General features: G+C 43.7%; 1 protein-coding gene across 1 annotated transcript in view; it reads right to left on the bottom strand.

The window, feature by feature from the left end:
• Positions 1 to 26,882, bottom strand: part of Tshz2 (teashirt zinc finger homeobox 2) — a 163,944-nt gene that overhangs the window by 134,678 nt on the left and 2,384 nt on the right. Inside the window, exon 2 of the mRNA XM_033767086.1 lies at positions 21,353 to 21,402. Within this exon, the coding sequence (XP_033622977.1) occupies positions 21,353 to 21,402 (50 nt within the window). The remainder of the gene's footprint in view (positions 1 to 21,352; positions 21,403 to 26,882) is intronic.

A 26,882-nucleotide genomic window follows, 5' to 3' on the forward strand; every position in this document is an offset into this window, starting at 1 on the left:
CCCTGCTCAGAAGGTTTCAGAGCACTAAAGAATGGGTAGTGTGGGAAAGACCTCGCCAATTTTGTGTGACCACAGTGGGCCCTGGATGTGTGGGCCATAGCCCTTGAGCCCAGCACCCGTAGGCTCTGCTTCATTATCTTGCCCCTCTTGGAGCGATTCTCCTCTGAGTACTGCAACTTACAACACAGAAGTCTTGAACCAAACGTGACTTTATCCTTTGGCGTTAGGGTCTTATTGTCCAGCCGGTGCCAATAAGTAAGCTCTGTTCCATAGGAACCCTTCTCCTGGGAGTAAACTACTGGGAACCATGGGAGTCATCTGCTTCCCAAACACGCTCAGAAATGTTAACAGGACCAGGCAACTGTAATTGCTCTGATGCCTTGCATATTTATGTTGGAGAACTTCATATGAACTGTTACTTTAAAAAAGAAAGATCAGTTCATCTTTAAAAAGGGGGTGATTGATCGCTGCCAGTCGGGCATTCCTTCATTCTTGGCTTCCTCTTAGTCTCTGTAATAAGTTCTTCACGAACACCAGTTTGCTATTAAAGAATGGTATTCATCATAAGCCAAGCAGAGAGGAGGTAATATTTGATGGGCACAGTACCCTGTTTCAATCCACAGTGTCCTTTTTGTTCAACTCGATCTCTCCTGTCATTAACATTTGAGAAAAAACACACAAAGGCTTTGGTAAATATTAATCAGGAACACACAGCCCCTTTCCCTACTCAATTACCCATTACTGGACTCTCCAGGTGATAATGTCCTGCCAAACCATCTATTTGCTTAAAATGCAAGTGAGAAGTGCTCTCCTTCCGTGGATTGCAAGTCAAGCTCTTAGCAGCATAAGCAGTGCCTAACAGTGGGGAAACTGCTCTCCCCCATTCCTTTGTTCAGCATCCTTCCTTGTCTGCCGGTGTCTGAGTGTGTGACTGAGTGTGTGTGTCGCCCCCACTCCAGCCCGACTGCTTTCTGGATGGGTTATAACTTCTGCTGACCCATTCCGATGACTTGCGACATGCAGCGCACTGCTACCCAGTGGTCAGCGTGCCCAGCAGCCCTCGGACGGTGGTGCCACTGTATTGAGCAATCTCTTTGAACCTGGAAGTCCCTTTCTTCTACCTTAGATCCCATCAGACCATGCAAAAGCCATCAACCTTTCCACGCGGGTGGAAGCAGATCCAAGTCATGATCTTTCTCATTGTCAGTGAAGTCATTAGCATCATCAGATCAGTTGGGCGCTGACGTTAAAACGAAACATGTTCTTGTGTGACATCTATTTCTCCACTCCCAAAACTGATGAAAGTTCAAAGTGACACATAGTGAAATCTTGTCCCATTGGCACCAGCTCCTCAAGTTAACAATGAATATTAAAATCCAGGTGGCAAGAGCTGGGCTCATCATGGAACATCAAAACCAAAGCCCCAAAAGGCCATGCTACCGAGAGCTGCGGATCAACAGCAAATGTGTAGAGGCTATGGGCCGAGGGGCAGGTTTTCACCACACATCATCAGAAGCCAGGGTCCAGCTGCTTCTGAGCCTCAAATTACAGGTGTCAGAGAGTAGGAGTTAGATGATTTCCAAGTAAGTTATTAGGTGTGCTGATAAGTGAGTCTATACTTCCATCCCCTTTCCTACAAATTGCACAAAATATTTCCCCCCCACCCACAGACAATTTCTTCTTGGTCTCTGTACGACATCAAGTCTTCCCTCAGTGAAAGCAGTCAATGTGAGAATATGTATTAGGCACTTTTTGTGATGGGCCCCTGTACTAGGACCACCCCCTGAAACAAACTAGGAGAGGTTTATTTCTGACAAACCCTTTGGGACTTTGCTGTTTGTTGAGTATTTGAGAAAAAGAGAGGCAGGACCCAAAGATACCTGGTTTTGCTCAGATACGGGCAAAGCAAGCTAAAAAAGAATCATGTTCTTTCAATATACTTGGGAGGAATAATTCTTGCAGAACAGCTTGACACTTCGTTACTCTTTCCTACTCTTACATGTGAGAAGTTGTGTCTTTCACATAAGGGCTTTGAACTTCTTTTGCACTAGACCTGTGGTAAGAAATACATTTGCTATGATGAGTCAGTGTATGTGTTTACAAGTATAAAGAAAGAACTATTTAAAAACTATTACTTTCCTTGCTACCGGCAAGGTACTCTGACATGTTTTAAGGTACTTTAAAAAAAATACCGACTCTAACTACCAACTGGATTGTCCTAGTGGGTTGTGATCCACAATTTGAAAACTGGTGCTCTGTTCTGAAATACCTGAGTTACTCAAGAGGTATTCTTTGTTCCAGCATAAGACTATTTTTTTTTTTTTACATATTGATAGCAGTGGGGAGAAGGGTGCCAGTTGTGAATTATTTGTAGACTTGCTAGTGTAGGTCTGAAAATGGATTTTCAGCTGAGAAGTTGCAAACTTCCTTTGAGTTTTGCATAGGTCATTTCTAGTCTCAGTCAATCCCATGGTACCTTCTTTCCTTTATTTCGGGCCTCTCTCTCTCTCTCTCTCTCTCTCTCTCTCTCTCTCTCTCTCCTCTCTCTCTAAAGCTGAGTCTAAGTCACAGGAAGTAAAGAACAGCCTTGATTATTTGAATGTTTCCAAATGTACAGAGGCTTTGGCCCTCGGTAGACACGATGACCACTCCCACCCACATACTTTCCAGGGCAAGCCCTTGTGTGGAGCAGCTGAAGCCCCCCAAGGGGGACTGTCCAGATGCTCCTCTTCAGCTGAAGTCCTTCATTACCTAACACAGGAAGTCAGTTCCCATCAAAATGCAACGCTAGAGGGAAATTTCTCGTTGCCTGGAAGGTTAGATTCTGGACACTTGCCATAACGCCATTAGGTATTGAACAGAATTTGGGATAGAGTACATTCTTCTTGGAAATCTGCCCAAAGATTTAGTTATTCATTACTGCAAAAAAGAAGCTCTGATAAGGATACTCCAACAACAAGGGCAGCTTTCAAATGAGCTTCCCAACGAAGTTATTTGAAACCTGAAAATAAAATGTGATAACTTCAAAATACTAATAAATATGCATATACCTGGTTGATACATTGGATTTAAGCATCTTCTTTTCATATTAGATGAAATATTCGCTCTGACTCCATCGTGGATATGACTTCTACAGGCAATTCAATGGGAAAACTATTTGAAACTCTATGTTACCAAAACAAACTGATGATGAATTTTTCAGCAGAGTTCTTATTTCAAAGTATATTAGCAAAAGAAGCCAAAGAGGTAGGAGCAAGATGATTCAATAAAAGATAATAACAAAATCAGAGGAGAGAACTTTTGAGGGGTCAAGGCTGTAGTTTCTACAAACTCTTGGGAAGTTTTCAAATCAGAAATAGATAGATTTGAGGGAGGTCTTAATTATATTCTTTAAAACTCAAGAATGCATATTTTTAAATGCAGTACATTTCCCCTGGCTTCTACCAAGAAGAATGATAAGATATTAAAAGTCCTTATGAATATTTGCTCTTCCTGGGACTTGCAGTGCAATAAGAAATAAATTGATGTAAGTGATAAGAAAAGTCACCCCCCTCCTCTATTAGTAATGACCAAATGTTATTAAATCAATAATTTTGGTGATGATCTGAACAGGTTATTAAATATCATGAATTATTAACCTAGAAGTTGATCAGAGCTATGAAAATAATTCAAGTTAATGGGAATCTTTGGATTTCTAATGAAATATCCAGTCATTGACAAAATATCTCTGTTAGGATTTTTGGAACAGGAAAAAGCAGAGCCCACAGATGTCCTTACAAAAGAGAATAACATTCCTTGCTGGATTACAGGAAATTAAAAAACCAGATACCCGCGATCAAAATAATAGGAGATTAAGTCAAGCACATAGGAAGGTGCTGATGACTGCAGAGAACTCACTTTCGCCCACCCCTGCCCTGGCTTCTCCCTCTCGATTAATATTGTACCAATTGTTTCAGAAGCCTCAACACATTGGGACCTAGCCATAGATTTGTCAATGCTGGGTGTGCCTCTGGCGAGGGGAGCTGGGCATAGAGCAATTAGTGGGTGGCTCTTAGCCAGTAACACTAATTGTTCCAATTACTTGGCCTTAAGCAAGGAGTGTGGGGAAGAGTTTTTTGTCCAGACATTACCCAATAACAGACAGTGGAATGTGATTTAATTTAGAAGGGACTAGGAGGCGGGAGGGGAGAATGGAGGGTGGGGCCCGAGCAGGCAAGAAGGTTTGATCCTTTTGTGGAATCATAGTTACCGTCCTTGGGAACTCTGACATGGCACAAAGAAACTATCTGGCTGTCGGAGAAGCTGAAGGCGGACAGATGTCCCCTTTCTCATCTTTGTGGACCTTCCCCAATGCAGGCTTTCTGCTAAAACAGCATTTCGCCAAAAGAGCATTACCCCAGGATTGAATCGCCCAATGTTAACGTGACCCTGGCATTAGAGAGTTTAATGACATGTTCTTTAAAAAAAAAAAATTTAATGTAACGCAAGTCCTGGGTGTCAATGGGGGGAAAAGCCACAGCCAACAGGGGATCTAGACTTTTGTAAAAGCAGACAGTGACTCAGGATCAACTCAGGGTGATGGTCCGGAGGGCAGGCATGCAGACGCATTTCCTTCTGTAGAAATGTAAGTGTGTGAGTTCTTTCCCCGGCCCCTCACTGGTCCTCGCAACAGATCTGGATATCATGACATTTATGCACTACTAGGGGAGAGATGACAATAAAGACACAAACAAAAATGCACATACCATTTCTAGGCAGTAATAAACACGAGGGAGAAGATAAAACATGGAGCAGTGATAGCAAGTCATTAGAAGTGCTAGTTCTATTTCAGATAGAAGAGATTTTGGAGGCGTCTGGCAGGAGGTCAAGTCTAAGCTGGAACTTAGAGATGTTCCTAAGGCAAAAGGAATGAAAAGATGAAGGTTTTCCGTAAGCATTCTGTGCTAATAACAATAAGGCTTCTGTGATTAACCTGGGAGTTGGGACGTTCAGGACAAGCTTTTGCGAAAGTCTTGGGTTTGAAGGAAGCAGCGACATGACTCACGGCTTGCCCCCACCTGGGGGACCTGGACATTGTCCGGCTGCTCCAGGCTCCTTGCTGGTGCCTATCCTTCGGGGATCACCCCGCTGCCTCTCAGGCTGGGCTGCAAGTGGGGGAGGGTGTCCCTCCATCTACCGAAGCAGGATCACGAGATGGCATTGGAGGCCATCCAAGCACATAGGCCAAGACTCACTGGCAATGACATCGCACTAAGATAGAACAGTAAGAAAATACCCTGCGAGAGAGAACTGTAGCCGTCCCAGGACACAGAAAACCACAGCCCTGGCCTTGGAATTGCATTCCTCGTACTTCTAACCCGTGTTCCTATGCTATAAGATAAACCAAATAAATCAGGGTACTCTTGGGATAGATCAGGAAGAAGCCTGCAATACATTCTCCTAAACTTACTTGTCGGTGCCTTGCCTAGAAGTTTCACTCCTTTTGGACAATTAAAGAATATTACCGGATGCTATAGAGATGTGGAGGAACCGAGATGGAAATCCCCCCCCTAAATTTCTGCTTAATCGTTGAGTGGCTTAAATAATTACAGGCAGCTCAGTTTTTGTGGAGGTTCGCCACATGTTGGATTCAGATAGCACTCTTTTCTACACATCAACCGTTTTATATTTTATCAGTTCAGAAATGCGTGACTGTTCATTTTGTTCTTCTTCTTCAGTCATTGAACTACTAAAGCGCTAGTACAGGTCACAATTAGCACTAAATAAACACGAGTGGAATCAAGAATGAAAAAGGAAGGCATTTGTCCTACAAATTTGTTACGTTTGGTGACTATGGTTTTTAAGTGTCCCTCTGTGCCGAATGTTTGGCAAAGGCTATCTCACTGACTACCTAAGACATAGGTATTATTATCTTTTCTTTTATGGACAAATGAGCTGAGCATTATTTAGGATCACCGTAGAGGCTGAGCTAAGTAAGCTCTTTGCTGGTTCTGCACGGAGGAGGCTGGAAGCCAGGCTGACCAGATGTTGAACCCAATCCTCAGAAACCTCAGTCGGGCAAACACGGGAGCAAGAAAGGTCCTCACTGCGTCCCCAGCCCGAGAAGCCCTGTGCTTTACATCCCCTGCATATGTGGCTAGAAGGCCAGGAGGCTCATGATCTGGCCTATGCATTTCCATTCACTCTAACAAGCGTTTTCATGACGATATGCAGGCCAAGCTTCAGAGCAGGGATTTTCCGTGTGGTAGCGAGACATTAGGACACATTTTAAACAATCCCTGGGGCCAGACTGGAACTGGAAATAAAATATGTGTGATCTGCGGGCCTTGCGGCAGCATTTCTGGATGGAGGGGTAAAGGCTGAAGGAGATGGGAATGCTCTCTCTTTCTCTGGTTGCATCAGGAAATCGGAGCTGCTAATCACAGTCCTCCGTGTATTTATCAGGCCTCCTTGGGACGCAAACTTTTTCCTAAACAGGTTGGGAAGAGCTTCTTTATTTTTGTTGGGAAAAATCATAGGAATACAATAGAGCAAGAGCATTATTGTTGTGCCCAGATGAGCCCAGTCTCTGGAGTGGGTTAACAATGGCCGTGGGGGAGCACTTTCACTTCCACTTTCCCTCACTCTCCTTCCCGTCTTGCCTAAGGGGATATTTGGGAGCTCCAGGCAACATCAGTTTCTGTTGACACACAGAGCCTGCTGCTGACCTCTAGTGCAAGGAGGCTGGGACTGCAACCCGCATCCTACACTAGTGCACAGGACCTTCCTGTGGCCCACAACAGAAGCTTTTCAGGCCCCAGAATCACTGGGGTGGAGACTGGGAAGACCAGTCTTAAATAATGACGATGACGGCGTTTTAATGACGGAACAGAACACCACAGCTCCTATTTGTTGAGTGATCACATCAGACTCGCCCATTTGCTGGTTGCCACACATTGCCATAAATCTCACATCAACTCCCTTGTGTGCTTATTTCCTAGAAGGGAAAAAGCCCAGGTTCTGAGATGTTAAGCAACTTGCCCAAGGACATTCACCAAGAATGTGGCCCCAATGGGATTCAAAGCTACAGCTTCCTGACCCCAGGACTTCTAGGTCTTTGTTTATCCTTAGGTTTGGCTGGGCCCTCAGGGTTTGAGGACATTCTGCAGGCAGCTTCCAAAGGTGAGACTCAACGATGGCCTCAAATCCAAAGCTGAAAAACTGTCAGCCATAGCCCTGGAGGGTCAGTGGCTCTCTTCCCCCTCAGTATCCTTTCCTTGGCAAATGATGAAGTTCTCACTCTCTGCTCTCGAGTAGATGGTGATTCTCCACCTGGGGCAATTTGGATCTGGGGAAAAACGTTTGTCACAGCTGGGGTGGAAGGAGGACACGCTACTGGCATCTAGTAGGGAGAGGCCAGTGAGGATACTGAAGATTTCATAATGCACAGAATAGCCTCCATGACAAAGGATTATCTAGCCCCAAATGTCATTAGTGCCGAGGCTGAGAAACAGCAGTAAAGTGTAAATCCAGACCTTGAGGAAAAAGATGGCTTCCACTCATCTTCTGCTGTTCCCCTGGGACACCAAACTGAAAGCCCTGAAATTCCCGGGAAGCTGGCTAGCTCCATCCAGAGAGCATCTTCTGCAAGTGATTTAATTAGAGTATCCCATTTCTGTGACCAGAGTGCGGCCTGACACCAGATCCCCCAATTCGATGTTGTTAAATATTGACTAGAGCTTCTGAGACAGGCCAACTCCTTGAGGCTGAAGTTAGTCCTGAAAGGATAGGAAGCTGGGGCTGCTGGGAGTCACTTGGTCGACATTAGGAGAGAGATCACCTGAGGAGTCAACACAGTGGAAGAGGGCCAGAAAGGTAGAGAAGCCAAGTTTGTGTGATATAATTTGAATTAGCCGTACCTGAAGCCAACTTGTCCTGGACACTTGAGCCCATAAATTGTCTAGTTGTGTAAGTCTCTCTGGGTGGAGTTTTCTGCCTCTTGCAACAGCAAGTGACCAACCCCCTTCTGTCTGAGGTGATAACATAAATGACTTCCATTTAAAATAAAAAAATAACAGAATATCTGCAAATTCCCTCACCTTCATTACAGGAAATTTCACCATGCAACACGTACATGTGGGGAAAGCTCTGTGAGGCAGAATTTTCCGGACAAAGGGATATCTGACGGAACAGCCACCAGCTATTCAGAATGTGAGAAAAAGCCAGAAGCCCTGGCTTCCGGAAGCTCAGGAACAGGCAGAGAGCTGTGGGTTTCGTTTATCTCGTCAAGTGTCGAGGTGCTCTGGGAGACAGCAGTGGCATTTTTGACACCTGTTAGGATGAGATCCTTGATGTGGATGTTATGTTCCTGGTAGACTCTGCGGACCTGGGTGCCAGGGTAGCAGGAGTGTGCCAGACAGGTGCACAGCACCTCACAGAGAAGCCCGTGACTTAACTCTCGGGCAGATTTTAGGATTGCACAAAGAACAGAAACCACCTAAAGATTTCCTGAGGGAAGATGTTGTACCTTGCCCCAGATCACAGATCCACCGGTTGGACTTCCACCCACTTTTCAAGGACTGTTGTAACAAAGACTCCCAGAGGGTGGTACATACCAGGGGTGGGTGGCAAGAGGTGTTTTAGGAGGCCCTTGAACAAATAGTTTTTAAAAATCCTAATAGTATGATAATGCTTTTAGTATAATTCATGATGCTCATCCTCGTCATGCACCACCGATTCCTTCATACTCGTGTCTGGCATGTGCTCACCGCCTGTGTGTTAGGAGCTGAGGCACTGTAGAGGACACTGGGGTCTCCACTGTGAGTAAGACAGGGGTGGTCTCGGATGAGTTCTGCTATGAGTAATGAGGAAATGTTTACTCTAAAATGAGGCCTTCTCCGAAGAAGCAGCAGATAAGCACACACCTAGTGTGGAGCAGAAACAGCCCCGAGCAAAGCCGAGGGAGTAGCATTCTGGAAAGGAGTAAAGAGCTCCTGTGCTACTCCACTACGGCCAGAGCCCAAAGAGAGAGAATGAAGGCGAGGACAGCAGTCCCTGCGACGTTGGATAAAGGGAGCCTGGGGTAGACTAGGACGAACCACTGCCCGGCGTTAAGCGGGAGAGAAACGTGGGCTGATTTCCATGTTAAGGTTGCTCTGACTTCTCCGTGAGTGAAGCACTGGAAAAGAATAACAGGGTCAGGTTTCTGTCCCCTTTTCACAGCAACACTGCAGCCAGAGAGTCCCCGCAGCGGGTCAGATTGGTGCTAACCTCTCTGAGCAGTACTTGTTAGATTCTCCCCGTAGCCCATTGAAGGAGGTATGTAAGCACTCCATTTTTACAGAAGCAAGAGAGCTGAGAAATATATTAATATGGACAGGTTCCCACAGTGGGCGAACTTTGGAGTCAGGATCTGGCTTAGATCCACGTAGTCCCGAGGGGAGGGCCAAAAGCTTGTTTTCTGTACTAGGAGTTGGCAAACTGTAGCTTCAGGGCCCAATTGAGCTCATCACTTGTTTTGTAAATAAAGTTTTATAGGACCACTGCCAAATGTTTACACAGTCCACAGCTGCTTTCCAGATAACTACCTACTACAGAGAGATCACATGGTCTTACCCTTTATGGAAAAGGCCTGCTAATCCCTTGTCTCTGCAACAGTGATATAAGGGTCTTTGTTTCCAGGAGAATGCCCAAAATAAAAACGATGTGACTAAGGTACATCACCACCAGCTTCACTGCCCTGGAATGTCATTTTCATTAAAGCTTCTCAAACCCCATGCAGTATTTTATATTAACTTACGACTTCAGAATAATTCTGATAGAGGATATAGAGAGGTGCAAATTACGACTGACTGGGAGAGAAACGTTTCCAAGAAGAGTTTCAGAAGAAGCTAATGACATAGCACGTGACAGTGAGCACCATGCAAGGGAATATTGTTTCCTTTTTCCCCTGGCTAACATTTATCCCCCAGGTGATGCCTTGTTTGTTAGGCCGTCTTGAGGGAAAAATAGACTAGCAACCCACACACTCTGTCAAACCGATCAGAGTCAACATGCAACGCCAGAAGACTCAAGTGTGACTGGCGCGATGCCATCTGGTAGCTGGGGTGAAGAGAGAGAGAGAAAAAATCTTGGCTTTGAATCTTGGCGGAGGCTTCAGTTGACATTGACGTGACTCGGTTTACACATCAGAAACGGGACGGGACAACAAGAACTACCGGTAACTAGGTTGGCTTCCAACTCAATGAAGGTCCCTCTGCATGGAGACTGCATTGACGTCAAGAGGCTTCTCCCTTGGCGAACCAACAGGAGCGCAGTCTTTAGTGCTCTCTGAGTGTCTACGCCACACTGTAATGAAGCACTGAATCCACATTCGGTGGAAGTGTTGTATGCACGCACGCTGTGCCTCATTTCCTCTTGGGAAAGCAGTTTCGTTTGTTGGGCTCCCTCAGAAATCCAAGTTTGGGAACAGGTGGATTTTCCACCCATGAAAGTGATTGTTTTGCATCTAAAATATAATCCCATTTCACCACTTAATGAGCAATAGCAGACTATAAATGGGTGATTTCAGCAGTAAGTAAATTTAAAAAGGATTTGAACCACATTTCAAGCAAAGCAACTGGAGTCGGTGGCTTTGCTGTCAGCCTGACTGACAGCTCACATTGGATGAAAAACTGGGAGAAGAATTGAAAGCTGACTTAAGAAAACTGGCTCATCATGACACATCTTTTTGGGGACCGAGCCTTATAAACTTGAGCATATCTGTTCTTCCACCATCAACACTGCCAGTAGAGAAGCAACTCCTGCGCTATTAACCTTTCTCTAAATAAACTCATGGCTTAGGTAAATGTATTTTGAGCAGTACAATTTCTATTACAACTGACTGAAAAAAAATCTAGCAATAATAGTTAAGAAATTTCTGGTTTGATGTAGTCCTCCTTTGCTATCAATATTATACATTAAGGAAAATGCACTATAATTAAATTGTTCCGAAGTTTACCTGTGTACCATCTAAAATGCCGCTGTGCACTCTTAGAGATTCACCTGTCTTGCAGAATGCTCTCCTAAGGGAATGTAAAATTCATATGTGTAAACATTTTGTGTGATAGAGTATTTTATTGTTTGAGTTAAATGTTACACGACATCAAGTGTGCATGCTTGTGTTGTGAGTTGGAGGCATGACATGTTTAAAGCGTACAGGCAAACAAAAAACCAAGGGAGACGGGAGGAAAAGTCCACCCCGCCTAGAAATCAGGGAGTGAATAACGAGGGTAGTGACTTCTTACCTCAGACCAGCGGCTCCATGAAGCCATTATTTTTTTCTGCAAACCCCAGGCACCATGACTGACGCTCGTTACCCTCTGATGCTGGGGAACCTCCCCAAAGTGCACCTGTGCGTGCGGGCTGGGGGGCCCTCGTACCGAGCTGCTGTTGGCCATTCTGGCAGGCGGGGAGATGGCACAGAGCAGAGTGCCCGGTGATCAGATACTTTACAAAGTTTGCCTAAGAAATAAATGGATTTATGGACACCAACTCTCCGAGCCTTAGTGAAATCTAGATCCATCCCTTTCTGCTATGGAGCAAAACATAAGTTTTCTTTTCCAGTCATTTATCTGCCTGGAAGTTGGAAAAACTCTGTTAAAACAATTCCCATCCCTGTACCTGTCACTGCAGGGTTGAACGAGTCACTTAATATATTTTTTTTCCCTCCGTGTGGCTTTGCTTGGGCCCTAGAGATGTGCCACATATGTTTTATGACCTAACATTTATTTTAGACACTTTGGCCCGTTGGACATGATCTCGCGCGTCTGAATTCTCTGCTGACATGCTGTTGAACATAACGGGGAGATTTAAAAAGGCATCACGGAGGAGCAGGGTGGATTGTGGAGCGCTGGGGGCGAAAAGGACAGAGTTAATCGGAGCCAAGGAGTGTCACACTGCTCTCACTACCAGCCGTGGAGCTGTCACTGTGACGCCCTATCTCAGCCCGCCCTTCCCCGCCTGCAGAGGGACCTCAGAGAGCCCCAAGTTCCGTAAACAGAGTGGGGACCGCCTTGCTAGGCGAGTGCATTGGGTTCTCTGAGTCGCCATGTGGTAGTCTGGATGGACTCCACAGGCCCTGGAAATGCCAGAACCACTCTTTCTCGGACAGATCTTTCAATTAATTACAGAGAGTAAGGGTTGCCAGGCATAGATCAGACATGGAAAAAATGCCATACATCAATCCATGGTGTAATTCGCATAGGAAAAGCGAAGGTTTTATATGTTTCTGAAAATCATAAAATCTCTATTTAGAGAGAAACATTAAAAATTTTAAATTTGGTTATTCATTTGCACTTTGGGGACAAAGTTATGAACTGGGCAGACCAGAGACTGCTGCAGCCCAGTCTTTAAAACTGTGGAGAGTTATGTGGGCCGGGGAATGCAGCTCAGTGGTGCTGCACCTGCCTCGCAAGCACAGGGTTCTGAGTTTGATCCCGAGTACAAAAACAAAACAGAACACTGTGGCGAGTTAACCACAAGAGGATGGAAAGGAAGGCCAGTCTCTTCCATTCAGTTCAAATCAAACAACCTTTGAATGCCAATTCTGTGCTACTGGGCTCAAGGATGGGAACTAATAGGGCCCAGATAGGGCCTTGAATGTTCCCTTCATAGCACTCAACAAAATCAGTCGTTGCTGGGACAGTTTATTTAGTGTCAGCCCTGTTTGCAACTCCCTGAGGACAGAACCAGGTGTGGAAAATTTATCCTTCAAATTCTGGAGTCTACTTCTATGCCTGGTACATCCTAAGTTCCTAGTGGAAACTTTGAAATGAGTCAAAGTAAGCACCAATGTTTTCCCTTGAGAAGCTCACTGTCTGGTAGGAAACAGGAAAATAAAGGAAATACAGCAATCAGAGACAAAACCTGGGGCTGAACTAGGAAAAGGATATAACACCAGAGTCTAATCCCTGATCTAGTTGAAGACAGGGTGTCATTGACTACTTCCAAAAGGGGTAAAATCTCAGCAAAGTTTAAAAGACAATGTCAAACAGAGGGGCAGCTTGGGAAAAGGCATGAAAGAGAAAATTATTCTTTTCTTTCCCCTGGAGAATTGATCAAAAAATCATCAAGGTGGCCTCCAAAGGAAACAGTAGATACAAAGTCTTTGGCCCAGCCAAATGCCAAGAGGGTACAGCGGTCCTCAGATTTGATCCAGGTACAGGGCCACCTCTATGACATCACATTTCCATCAGTGAAGTCTCTGGGTACCATCGAATCAGTACACCTACTACTTTCCCCTAGAAAACACCCAGGAGAAAACAAAAAGATCAAGTCCCTTCTGGGAGATTTCCAGAGAGCAGTAAGTCCCTGTCAGTCTCAGTTCTACATCTTCCTTTTAAAAGAGGCAGAAGTCAGAAGCACAATTATGGGCAAGACTATGTGTATAATTCCAATTACAGCTTTGACCTGTGGTCTTTTGGAAGTGTGTCAGTGGCTGGCCTGTGGAGTCCAATCTAGCTACACGCATGTTGACTGTAAGTCCTCGGAGGCCCCTCCAGTCAGTGTGGCTGGGGAGAAGAACACGAACAAGCCCTCAGGGTGGTCTGCCCTGCCTGTGGCTTGGCTGGGCGATGGCTGGGCTACCCGAATCCCCATGGCTGACTCAACCCCACATGGGGAATTACTGAACCATTCAGGGGAATTCAGGGAGCCCCAGCTCAGGATTCTGCATGACTCTGTAGCTGGTTATCTCTCTACCTCTGAGTCCCAAAGGCTGTGGAATGAAGACCACGGACTCTGGACCACTTGGGTTTGAATCAGAACTTTTTTATTTACCTGGGGAGAAGTCCTTGCCCTCATTCAGGGGCTTTCACTCTGTCATCTGTAAAGTCGGAATAATAAAATAATGCCTATTGGACAATGTATATAAAGTACTTGGTGTAAGGTCTGGCACATAAATAAATGCTCAGTAAATGACAGCATTCGGTAAGCAGGTGTTGTCTTACTTTAGGGACAACCCAAAGCCACTATGCAGATACGTTAGTTTAACTCCTCACACTTCCCTGTGTAAGTTGGGTCATGTTTTAGGTTCTCCATAACATGCAGAAGTTATAACTATCTGCATCCCTAAAATGTACCAATAAATTCAATTAAAGCTGAAAAAAAAAGTTATAACTAATGGCAAAATAGCTGTTGCTACCTACTATGAGACAGCACAGGCTAAATTCTTCATATATAATATAATCTAGGTATTATTGAATTTTGGAGGGAAATAAACTAAGGCCCAGTGGACATACATGGCCTGCATGAAGCCTAAAAATCTAGTAAATGATTCTTTAAAAAGTGTCTGCAGTAGGAGGGGAAAAAAGGACAAACTGTCAATAGATTGCTTTAGCAAAGGCTAAATGTTAGTTCCAGTCGTGCTTTTTGGTTTTGTCTTGATAGTTATATAAGAAAGGAATGACTGAGCCTGACTCAGTTTTAAAATAGAGATCTGGTTAAAAAGAGATCTGATTTAAAATCACCATCTGGTTATTAAGTGGGGAAGGATGGATAAAAGAAAGGGAGGAAGGGAGGCAAATGAACAGATAAATGAGTGAGAGTGAAATAAGGATCAATGAATGTTAACAATCATGGCATTACAAGTCAATCCGTTTAAAAAATTCTCATCTATGATCAGTGCATTCCACTAACCGAGTGGTAGAAGTTTAGTTTATAAATTTGTCATTTGTTATTCAGTTTCAGCTGGTGACGTATTCTTGGGTTGAACCTCAATGTAAAATATGCCAAAGCAGTGAAAAGTCTTAGTGGAAAAGAAAAAAAAAAATCCTAAACCTAAGTCCACTTGAATATCCAAATTGCTTCACTCTTTAATACAATGCAATTTCCAGCACAAAAATAATTCTAAGAGTTCTTTGCAATTCATCATAAAGCAATTTAACCAATATGTAAACACTTGTTCTTGATTCTGGGGCCTAAAATTAGTCAGAATGACTGAAATAAAAATCCTTAGAGTAATTGCTATGTGTTTTGCCTCTCTGCTTTTCCTGGGTTGCAAGATTTTCAGAGTTAGGGAAGTGATATGATTTTTTAACAATAAATTTGATGAATGTTTATTCTGTGACAGGTTTTATACAAAACAGCTTGGCTATACTGTCTTATTTAATTTTGTTTATTTGTTTGTTTGTTTTGAGACAGGGTCTTGCTATGTAGTTCAGGCTGGCCTTGAACTCACTATATAGTCCGGGCTGGCCTCGAACTCCTGGCAATCTTCCTGCTTCAGCCTCCTGAGTGCTGGGATTACAAGCATGTGCCACCATGCCCACCTGTCTTATTTAATTTTTAATTTTGTAGATTTTTTAAATCAAAGAAGTCTAAAGAAGAAAATAGCAGTAAAGAAGGCTTATGGTTTTACCTAACTAGATGATATTAAAAACAAAAAAAAATTTTTTAAATAAAAGTAGTAAGTACTTGAAGCTAAAAAATTCAAACGGGAACACAAGTGGTAAAAAGCAAAAAATAATGGAAATCAAAGCAACCTCTAATTTCCTCTTCAGTAAACTCTGCAAGGTGGAGGTTTTTAGAATTCCTTTCACGGAAATAGGAAACACATTTTGATACTTTTTAGTCTTCATAACAATCCTGTGAAGCAAGTATTACTGTTGAACTCAGTTTACAGGTGAGGAAACTGATAACTTTGGTTATCTAATTTGCCAGTGCCTCTTAGCTGGTATAATTGACAATCGGGTTTGAAACCAAATAAAGAGCAAGGTATGAACTGACCAAGAAATAGGATTTGAACTTCTTTTTCTGACTTTGAACCATTTTTTTTCTTTCTTTCTGATAAACTTATATTCTTCAGCTTCCTGAAAAGGAAGTGAGGAGCGTGAGAAAGGACCACCAGCCTCGGGGGGCAAAATCGACACAAATGTGAAACTTGAAAATAAATTTTACTGGCTTATTAGATAGTGAACCGTACATGCGTAAATATCAAGGGCCACCCTTCCAAACATGTCTTATTTAGCTAAGTCGGGCAAACCATCTTTCGGGGCTGTTCACGTACACAAAGTGCGAATAGATACGTCTCAGAGGAAGCATACTAACGACAGTGTCGGGTTCCGTTAGTTCCCTGCTGTCCCTCAGGCCCCTCGCTGTGAAGGCAAACGCACGCAGAATTCAGCAGTGGACCTCGGGCAGACCGGACTTGGCGGGATCCCTCGCTTGAACTGTTCCAGGAAGGACAGACTGCTGGCTGTGGTCATTTTACCGCCCCGTGGAAGAGCTACAAGAGTTGTCCGGCCTCCAGAATTACCTCATTTCCAACTTTGTTTTTCTTTTTATCCAAGCTCCACCGTAAGTGTCAAATCTCTGGCCTCCCCACGGTCTAACTAGTCTAACTAAGCGCGCTCTGCTTCTAATATTCCTGTCGGAGAGGAACGTGGAAGTTGGTGAAACTGTCCAACACGACGTTTAACAAGATTTGGCGAGGACAATTTCTCAAGGAATTACGGCTTTAAGCATCCAGTGGTTTCACACAGTGGATTTTGTGATATTATAGATGAAAACACGGGATTTTCACCCCCGTGTAAAACCAAGTCTTACCAAGTCGATTCTTTAACGTTTAGATAGCCTCATTCAGCATGAAGTGCATTGCCATGTTGGGAAAAAGCCATTTATTTGTAAGAGAGTAGTAACCCGGGCCCAAGGAAGTCTTCTAAAGGATTTAAAAATTTGTTATCCAGCTAACACAATGTTTTCCAAAAATAATGCACTTTTGCTTAAAAATGTAAAATTAACATCAAATGAAGATCTCTTAAGATGCTCTGAAATTGAGACGACTATCTTAGTAGCATGCAGTAGGTACTTGATGCAATCAGCACGTTCTACACAGGTAATTACTTTTACTACTAATGTGCCTCCCACTCAGTGAGAGAGATAAGAGGTTCCAACGCTACTTAATCAGGAGGCTTCTTTATTATTGCTCCACCACCTACTGAGTAAAACAATTTGCAGGCTCTATTCAGCAACGCTCACAAATGAGAAAAATTTATTAACCTGTGTGCAGAACGGGACTTATTTAGTATGTACAAAAAGGGGATTGTCTCCATGATTTGAAAACTACTTCGACCATTCGAATACTTGTATGGGGCATACTGGATGAAAGGCTTTCAGGGAAATTCTTTTTATCATATTGCTGGAGCTGGCTGGCAATACAATGTTTGGTTGCATGTGCTTAGAAGCAGTTTAGAGGTGTTAGGGGTGTAAGAGAAAGCAGTGATGGAATTATACAAGCTTTGATTAGAGGTGTTTAGAAGCAGTTTAGAGGTGTTAGGGGTGTAAGAGAAAGCAGTGATGGAATTATACAAGCTTTGAGTCAGTGCAGGGCAGTGACGTTGGGCGAGTTCATCCTCTCTGAACTGATTTGCATCTTTGTAGAATAAAGAATAAGAATAAAATACTTGCTTTATATCTATCTATAGTCAGTTCTGCAACCAAGGCACACAGGTGTTTTCTAAAAAGCACCATCCATTTTCAAATTGCTCAACAAAAACCACAGACATTGTGGGAAAATAAAAAGGAACTGGGAGAACAATGTTCATGTCAGTAGCATACAATAAAAAAGATGGAATCCCAATAAAAGTGGTCACACGATTTCACAATGGTTAAGAAAGTACATAACTACTTCAATAAGTACGGCACTTTACCTTGAAGAAGACCTGTGGAGATGGATATTAGAAGAATTGCAACCTGTGACTTATTGTGAAGCGGGAGGAAGAAGGTTATCTGAAATCCAACAGAAGGAACGTCATGGCTTAGATCTAAAATGCACCTCAAAAGTCTGCAGATTGGAGGTGGGTCCTGTCTAGAAGGGGCGGGTCACTGGGGGTGATTCAGAAGGCTGCATCCTTGTCACCAGCTCCTCCCTTCTCTCTCTGCTTCTTGGCTGCCATGTGGCAAAACCTTTCCTCCAGCACACCCTTGCTTCATGGCATTCTGCCTTGGAGCCAGCCGACTATGGACTGAACCCTCTGAAAACTGTGAGCCAAATAAACCTCTCTTTTTTTAAGTTGTTGGTGTCCGGTATTTTGTTCCAGCGCTGGGCAAGTGAGAGATGCAAAACATGATCACAGATGCTTAGGAAGGTGGCTCATAGCACACCTGGGGAACTGTGGCAGCTGGGAGATGTCAGAGGGTTGAGCACACTTGCTTCCTGTGTCCCTACATGACTCAGTTCGGGTGGATTCCCTTTCTCTTTTCAGCTAGTATTTCTTACAGACCAAATCACACATACACAAATGTAACGTCCATGTTATACAGAAAATGTACCCATCATGTTAGGACAAATTTATATTTTTTAGAAGAAGCAGAACAGCTTATGAAGATTGAATAAGGTAATGTTGATAAACATGTAGCAGACATTCAAGAAGTGTCATTGCTTTTTGATTTCTGGGGCTAACTGTTAAACTGGGATCATAGTCAATCTCAATCCCACAGGGCTGGACTTAGGTTGTTTGTCCCTCTCATGCTCTAGATCAACAACAGGGATAGGATCCTAAGGGCTGTCCTGAAAAGTTAATAAACAGCTCAATGCATTTGTTAAATGTTTGGACATTAGACCTCTGTCCTTGTCTACAACAATATCATTTCCTATAAAGAAATTAAGAACAAAGACAGGAAACACCAACCTTTTCCTCAAGCCCAACTTGAAAACTACTCGGCAAGAAGCAGGAATTTAGCTGATTCAGGGGGAAAATGGGTGCTACGATTCACATTGCTTCATTAGCACAAGAGGAGGAGAGACCAATCTCTCTCCTGAGTATTTTAATAAGTAATAATAGATAACACATACATAAGGCTCCGTGTGTGTCTGGTATTATAAGGGCTCTGGATATATTAACTCATTTAAGATTCAAATCATTCTGTATATGTAATTGCTTTCCTAGTCTTGATATTTCTTATCAAATTAGGGTGAGTTGAACAAGGTCAGATAATCAGTCATATTTCTGGTTATCCAGGGAACAAGTTTTCATTGGGCAGCAACTACAAGAGACTTTAATCTAAATTGGGCTTTGGAGTCAGACGAATCCCAATGGCTCCACTTCTAGCTGTGTGTACCAGGATTTGTGAACCAACTTCTAGCTCTCACCATTCCTTCTGTAAGCAGAGGTTGGTAGAAACTACCCGTTGGTGCTGTAAAGACTGAGATGAGGGAGTGGAATGGTTAGCACAAGGCACAGTGTGTGTGCTTAATCAATGGTCACTTTCGTGTATATACTTGTAAATTGCTTTATTACCAGTGTGGGGCCTGTCCATGCTCAATTTTTTTAGCCATATTGTGGGACAGTCCAGCTATCAGAAATAGCACCTAGCGGGACTGAAACCTTGGAACTTGGCCACTGAAGGTCTGCAGACTCAATCCTGAGTTTTCCTCTTCGGGTTCCTAATTCATAGGATTCCTCTGTCACTGTTGCTCTGGGATGCCTCAGACATAGCACAGTGACCAGAGAGCGTTTTGTACTTGGTCTGAAGATTGATCTTTCCCAGTATTACCGTCCACACTCACGAGTGTCTGGCAGCCATGTGAGATGGCCATGTCACTGTCTCTGCTTTCATATCCCATTTGTTTTCAACCCTCCCAGGCTGGCTCCTCCTTCGACTGGCTTACCAAGCGGTCCAGTACAGTTTTTCAGTCCGCGCCTCACCAGTCCCGTGGCAGAGTTAACCATGTCTTCTTCTCCCCTGAAATACTTTCTTCTCCTTTGTCTCCTAATTTCAAAGTCACCCTGACTCCTCTTCCCAGCTCTGCTCTGTGTCTTAGGCACACTTGTTCTCCTTGACAACTTTAAGCCCCAGCTTTCCTCAGGGCTTGCTCTCTCTCCTTCTACAATCTCCTCCCGGGCAGCCTCAATCATCACGAGGAGCTCACTACTTTCAGTTTGCTGGGACTCCCAGAATGAGACAGCAGGACCTCGCACTGGAGCCAAGATGGGCCCGAGGCCTCCTCCCGGGCCCTTGGACATCTCTCGCCTACCTCAAACTCAGCAGCGGAGTTCCCGCTTCTCATCCTAACCCAAACTCCCTCCGGCTTTATTCTCAATCCCTTTCTAGGCAGAACAAATGGCCAAGTTCCGTTGACCTTTTTCCTCAGATATATTCCAAATCCAGTTCTCTATCGCCACAAATTTAAGCTACTTTCTTTCTTCCCCACCTGGCTACCGCATTAACTCCCTCCTGGTACCTCTGCACCCAGCCTCATTTTATTCGAATACATGTAGTTCAAGGAAGCTAGAACAATATTTTAAAAATAATTTAACTTTGCATCTCCCCCATGCTCAAAGACCAAATTTCAAATTATTAACATGGATAGTCAAATCCTGAATATGCTGTTTCCTTTGACCCCATTTTCTTTTGTACCACTTTATTTATCTTTTATTCAAGAAATATTGAATAAGTACAGCGGTATTTTGGTTCACGAATGCTTTTGTTTGCAAACAGTTTGGTTCACAAACAGAAGTGCTTGGGAAAATTTTGTTCTCGTTTGCAAACTCTGCATTGGGTGGTAAACACGACCACAGCCATCTTTCAGATGAACACAAACATGGTTGTCTTTTGCACAATTGCAGAATGAATTAAGTTCGTGAACCAAGGTGCCCCTGTGTCAATTAGGCATCAGGCTTGTTAGAGTTCTTAAACTTGGTGACTTTTTTTTTTTTACAATAAATAAGTGCTTTTGAAATTTTCATTAAAAAGATGCCTAGCTATTTTTTTGTAAACAGATAAATGGAACCGAAATGAAAAGATTCAATCTACGTTATGTTCCCTATTTTGAGTAATTTTTCTAACAGCCAAATTCTTTACTGATACGTTTGTAGACATGGGGGTTAGGTCACGGGTTTATAGAAATCTCTCTTCATAAGCATAACACACAGATTGTATGGTATAAAGTTGGATTAGAGATAGATATAAACCCTTCTCGTGTCTTCCTCCCTCCTTGCCAGTAGTCTCCCTCTTAGAAGCAGCTGTGGTAAACCTTGCCTATGCATTGCATAAATCAGAGAAGTTGACATTCTAAACAGCACAAAGGTGAGGGTTTGGGTAACAAAAATTCACCCACATTGTACACAGGGCACATTTCAATTTTCTGCTGCAGTACTCAGAGAAGATTAGTGTGTTCATGAACTTAAGAAATTTCAGAAAAGACAAGCAGAGTGAGCAGCCAATTTCCAAGCGACTATCAGGAAATTTGTTATTAATTTTATCCAAGGTGATGTAATCCAAACATTAGTCACCAACCCCCTCTGCAGAGATAACGGATGATCTATTCATTGCCACATTCATTGGCCTTTTGTCAGGCTTGGTTTCTCTTTGACCTTTGAGCAGCACTTGATACCTCCTCTGCGCCTTCTCGGTGACTCATTCTTGGCATCCACATGTGGAAACCTTGAGAATCCCCCAGCTCACTGGCCTTCTACCTCTGGATCATGGCAAACTGCTCCTAAAAGGCAGACAGGTCCCAAGGCTCTGCCCTTGTCAATCCTTCTCTTAGCTGCCCCTTCTCCCAGGACTAATTCATCCTCATGGCCTCAAGTCTAGAGCAGGTCTCCAGGGCGTTCTCTTTCCCACTGATCTCTCTGACCAACATGTGGTTCCCCGATCCTCAGTACCCCAGGGATGACTTCCCTTGTTCTCAGTTTTCCTCCTTGCTTTTTGCCTTTCCACCAAATTCCCCTCGCCAACACCTCTAATCCCTGGTTCTCTTTTCTCCCTGATACAAATATTCACAGCTCTCTGAAACTGCATGTCAGGGCTTTGTTTTAAAGTCTTTTGAAAAATGACTCCCTGCTGCTCTCAGAATTAAGTCCAAAGTGGGTTCTGTGTCAACAAGTCCCTGTTCTAATTTAACCCTCTCTACCATTTCAGGATTTTCTGTCTAGCATCAAGGACACAGGTCTTGTTGAAGTCCACGGGGTGTGGCACCCTTGCACGGTATCAAACCATTGGAATCATATAGCCATGCCTAGAATGCTCATCTCTGGCACCTCTCCATCCTAGTCTCTCCCGCCATTAACCTCACTCACCGCTCTTTGTTGCACTGGTAGCTTTTACATCACTCGTATCAGGAAGCTTGATCCTTAGGCTTGGTAGGCACCCGGCTTTTGGTTTGTATTGCCAATTGTCAATTTTTTCCCACAGCATTAAGTGCAACTGAACTGTGCAGAGTAATATTGGTTTTCCCCGTGAAGCTGGGAGTTCCAGGAAGTCAACCACAAAGCCATCTCCCTATTTCCAGCATTTGGTACATCAGGGGCAATCATAAGTTGAACAAATGAATGAAACCTCCCTTTAGAACCTCCATGACCAGCCACCAAGTTCTGCCATTGCTCTCGTTGACTTCACTCCACCTGCCCTTCTTGTCTTCCCTTCCTTTCTGCTGTTACTAGACCAGGTCCTCAACTGGACTGTTGCAAAAGTTCACCCGTTTCCTTCAGATTTCCCTTCATTGTGACTAGTTTTGTAATGTCCTGCGAGACTAATCTTCCTTTAAAAGGCTGGCTGCGTACACACTTGCTCAGGACCTCTGACTGCTCGTTCCTGCCTACAGAACAATGTGGAAGGCATCATGGAGTCTTAGAATTGAGAGGAACCTTGAGTCTCATCTCATATCACTACTTTCTTGTGACAAATGAGGAAACTAACAGCAAAAACAGCTGGATGACTTTCCAAAGAGCACAGAACCGGGGTTTCTGTCACCATGAAAACTGGCTTGAGAGTTTCCTTGCTTACAACACAGCCTGTGCTGTCATCGTCAGGAAGGACAGTTTGAACTCCTGCCCAGGGTCTCTCCATCACTGCAGAAGTGATCTCCACCTTGGTGACCAACTTGTCCCAGTTTTCCCTGGACTCTCCCAGTTTGAAAACTGAGAAATATATATCCTGAGAACTCTGCCAGTCCCCTGCAGATTAGGATGTAGGTTATCCACCTCTGCTGATACCTTCCTTCTGAGTTCTCACAGTGGCCTGCCTCTGTTTCTAGAGCACACTATTCCAAACCATTCCCTTGTAGGCCATGGCTCTTGCTACTTCTGTCTCTATGTTCTTGGGTGGCTTATTAGCATAAATTAACATTTCTGACTTGTCTTCTTTCCCTCATGTGACATATGATACTTTTACAATAGGACTTCAAGTCCCTTTTATGTCCTTGCTTTCATACTGTCCTCCAATCACTCATGTGAGCAAAACCAGTAAGCACTGCCCCTTAGTTACTTTCTTGTTGCTGGGACAAAATAGCCGACACCCACAAGTTAAAGGAAGAGGTTTATTTTAGTTCACAGTCTGTAGAAGTTTCAGTTCAGAGTTGGCTGGCTTCAAGGCGAGGTGACACGGGAGAGGGGCATCTCAGAGGAGAAACAGTCCATAGATTGAGTTCATGAACCAAGGTGCCACTGTGTTGAATAGGCATGAGGCTTGTTAGAGTTCTTCAACTTGGTCAATTTCTTTTACAATAAATAAGAGTTTTTGAAATTTTCATTTAAAAAGATGCCTAGCTGTTTTTTCAAACAGATAAATGCAATTGAAATGACAACGTTAAATCTATGTTATGTTCCCTATTTTGAGTAATCTTCTTAACGGCAAAATTCTTTACTCATAGGTAGGTAGGTAGGAGGCAGCAAGCAGCAAGCCTTGCTTTCCCTTTTATTCCATTCAGCCATAATCCTTTTGGGTGATGCTCATTACTCACACCCAGAACTAATAAGAACCAATTAGGGAACTAACCACACATCCTTAATCCCAGTTTCACACCTTTGGTCCACATTCACACACCTACACCCAGCCACCTCCAAAGAGCCCACCTGTGACTGTATGAGGCTTTGGGGAAAATCTAGAGACAAGCCGTAACACACTGGAATAATGAAAATATCCGTTGAATGGAAAAGCCAAGCTCTCTCTTATTCCCATTGTACAGATTATAACATGGTAAAAGAGGAGATACTTTGCTGGCGAGGTCCATGAGCTTGACAGCAAAGAAGCAGTAATGATAATCTGTGACTATCTTTCTGTTTTATTTATTTGCATTGTCCACTAGCTCTTCCCAGTCTCGGTCATTATAATAGAGTGGAGCCCTTCGAGCCAAGGCCATCGTGGTGATCTATCGCTGGGACAAAATGCTCCGGGTGATGACAGCCAAGATCGACAGGGATGTTTAAATCCTAAACTATGCCTTGGATGACATTCAGTTTTTTGGCATGAAGTTTCAAAATGTGACTGGAGCATTTTCAAAGCTTTCCACATGGAGGAAACACCAGTGACAGAGGAGGATAGGAGACAGCTGTGGTCGAGTAGGACAAACACCGACTGTCAAGGCCAAATACCTGGGAAGGACGGGGATTCTGACCAGGGAACTGTGCGGCTTCAGAGAAGTCATTTGCTTCCCTTGGCCTCAGCTGCCTCATCTGTTAAGTGGAGCTCATATCACCTCTCTGGGGTGACAGAGGAGCCGGGGACACGCTGGTGACCCCAGTGCCTTCCCAGGCGCAGGGTGTGCTCACATTGCTTGCTTGCTAACATGACTGCTGTTTACACGTTCCAAGAACCTTCCCCTGAAGCTGCATGTTCCTCTGAGTTCCTAAAATCAGACCACAGCCATCAGGGCTTTTTCTCATCTGTCGTTGTTATGTAAGTTGTGTCTGCGGGTTTATCTGTGTATATTTGAATTTTGCAACAAGCGAGATTTTTAAAAGTCTGGTCTTGTTTTACCTTCTCCGTACTTCTCAGATTTTTATACCTTCTATCACACACATCTCATTTTGTCCTGCATTCGGAACTGCTCACTTACAAGTGAGAAATTGAAGTCCTGCCAGGACACAGCCCAGTAAATTCCTGTCTGAGCCCTTTGTGAGCCTATATTTTATGGTGGAGGATGCATACATAAGAATTAATTCTAGCAACCTGATAACTTTTATATCCGAGCACAGAAAGGGGCATTATGAAAAAAGACAGAAACATTAACTTCTCTGTCAAAGGAGGAAACATTTAATATCCCAATAGAAAGAAGAAATCACATAAGAGGTGATCAAGGAGGGGTCGGAAGAGGAGGTGATATTAGACTAGGGATTTAAAAATACGTAAGAGTTTGTCCAGGATGTTATGAGGGCGAGAGGCAGTGTACATACGTATCATTTATAAGCCTGGAACTGGTGAGCCAGGATATTTTATTTCCTATCTTTTCAGCTGGAAGCCAGGTTCCTTGAAATTTGGAATTAAAAATGTAGAAGCACCCCGCACACTTCAGTGGACATCCCAAAGTAAAAGGCAAAACCCTGGCTCTGAGAAATCGTCATAAATCCTCAGGTTCATCTGTGTATGAAGTGGACTGTACTTTCAGCTAAAGTAGATTAGAAGCAACACTGAAAATTATGGCTAAACATGCAGATTTCAGAATGGAAAAGTTATATCAGTCAAGCCAGATCTCACACTGAAGGTAGACTATTGTTTTTCACTTGGAGAATGTAGTTAATAGAAGATGAGTTCCAATGATCAAAACTGTTCTTCTCCTGGGCTATTGGAAAGTATCCATTAGCTCATCTCATACCATCTACTTCCTTTTAAAAGCTAATAATTTCGTTGCTAAAAATGACTCATATTTATTGTACTTAAGTAATAGAGAGAACGCTTTAGGGGGCAAAGTTGAATAACCACCCAATATCCCAGCACCTAGAAATAATTCTGACCTTTGGTGAAGTATATTTCATATGTGTCAGTCCATTTGTGAAGGAAGAATGGGTAGCTGGATGGCTGGATGGGTAGAAGTACTTCCCTTCATGTTTTCCGGGGCTGATGGACATCCCCTTCCTGTGAATTCACCTACCTTGACCTTCACTAAAAAATGAAGAGATGTCCTAGTCTCACATATTCCATTCCTATATGTTATTTTCCGGGTATTTTTTTTTTCAAATTAATCTCTTGGTGGAATCTTGGAAACCTCCCAGGGATGGTGACAGAATACTCACATGAGAAGGAAAAATAAAGACAAAGCACTTCTTTCTCGTATCAATGAAGACCTAAAATAGTTTATGGCATTTATGGGTTCTGACAAACAGGATGGGAATAAAACATCATTTGGATGCACGTGTCCATGATACAGGAAAAAAATAAGAAGACTAGGAAGGATAATTATATTGTGCAAGCTTAGAAAATGAGGAGAAGACAGAAAGGGGCTATGATAAGGTGCTTATTTGTAAAACAGAAGCACAACGCTCCCCATGTGGTCATTCATATTTCTGATGATGCATTTGACGTCCTGCCTGAAGATACTCTTTGCCTTTGTTTCTGCCTAGTACGTTCCCTTAAGAAGCCAGAGGCACGGGATACGTACCTCTGAAGAAACAGCTTCTCTGATGGAGTACCCTAGACTACGTGCTCTCACTCAGGCTAGCAATCCTGACGCTTTCCAGCGTGGCTGTGCACGTTGGGTGGGAAGCCCCGTGGCCATGACCCCTTGCCGTAGCTCATCACTCTGCACAAGGATTTCTCAGTCTGGACACTGCTGAGATTCGGGCCGAGTTAATTCCATGCTGCGAGACCCGTCCTACGCATACATCATGGGACATTCAGTAGCAACCCCAGCCTCCACCCTGGATGTCAGTAGCACCTCAGCCCTCTGTTTTGATGACCAAAAACCAGCTTCCGGTCCAAAGCATGCTGTGTCTTGAAGGCAACAAGCAAAAGCATTTCTCTCACATGGACACATATGGTCCTAGTGTGTAAGAGAAGGCAGGGATGTGCTGAGGCCCGCGAGAAGAAAAAGACCTTAGATGATGACGGAAACCACAGCACCAGGGTGGGTCAGGACTCAGCCAGGGGTTGATCTGACCCCTCCGTTCAGAACCTAGGACAGGATGGCCCACAGCTCAGCCCCTGCC

Source organism: Fukomys damarensis, unplaced genomic scaffold (assembly GCF_012274545.1).
Source record: "Fukomys damarensis isolate Sample0158 unplaced genomic scaffold, DMR_v1.0_HiC HiC_scaffold_22, whole genome shotgun sequence".
Classification (NCBI taxonomy): Eukaryota; Metazoa; Chordata; class Mammalia; order Rodentia; family Bathyergidae; genus Fukomys; species Fukomys damarensis.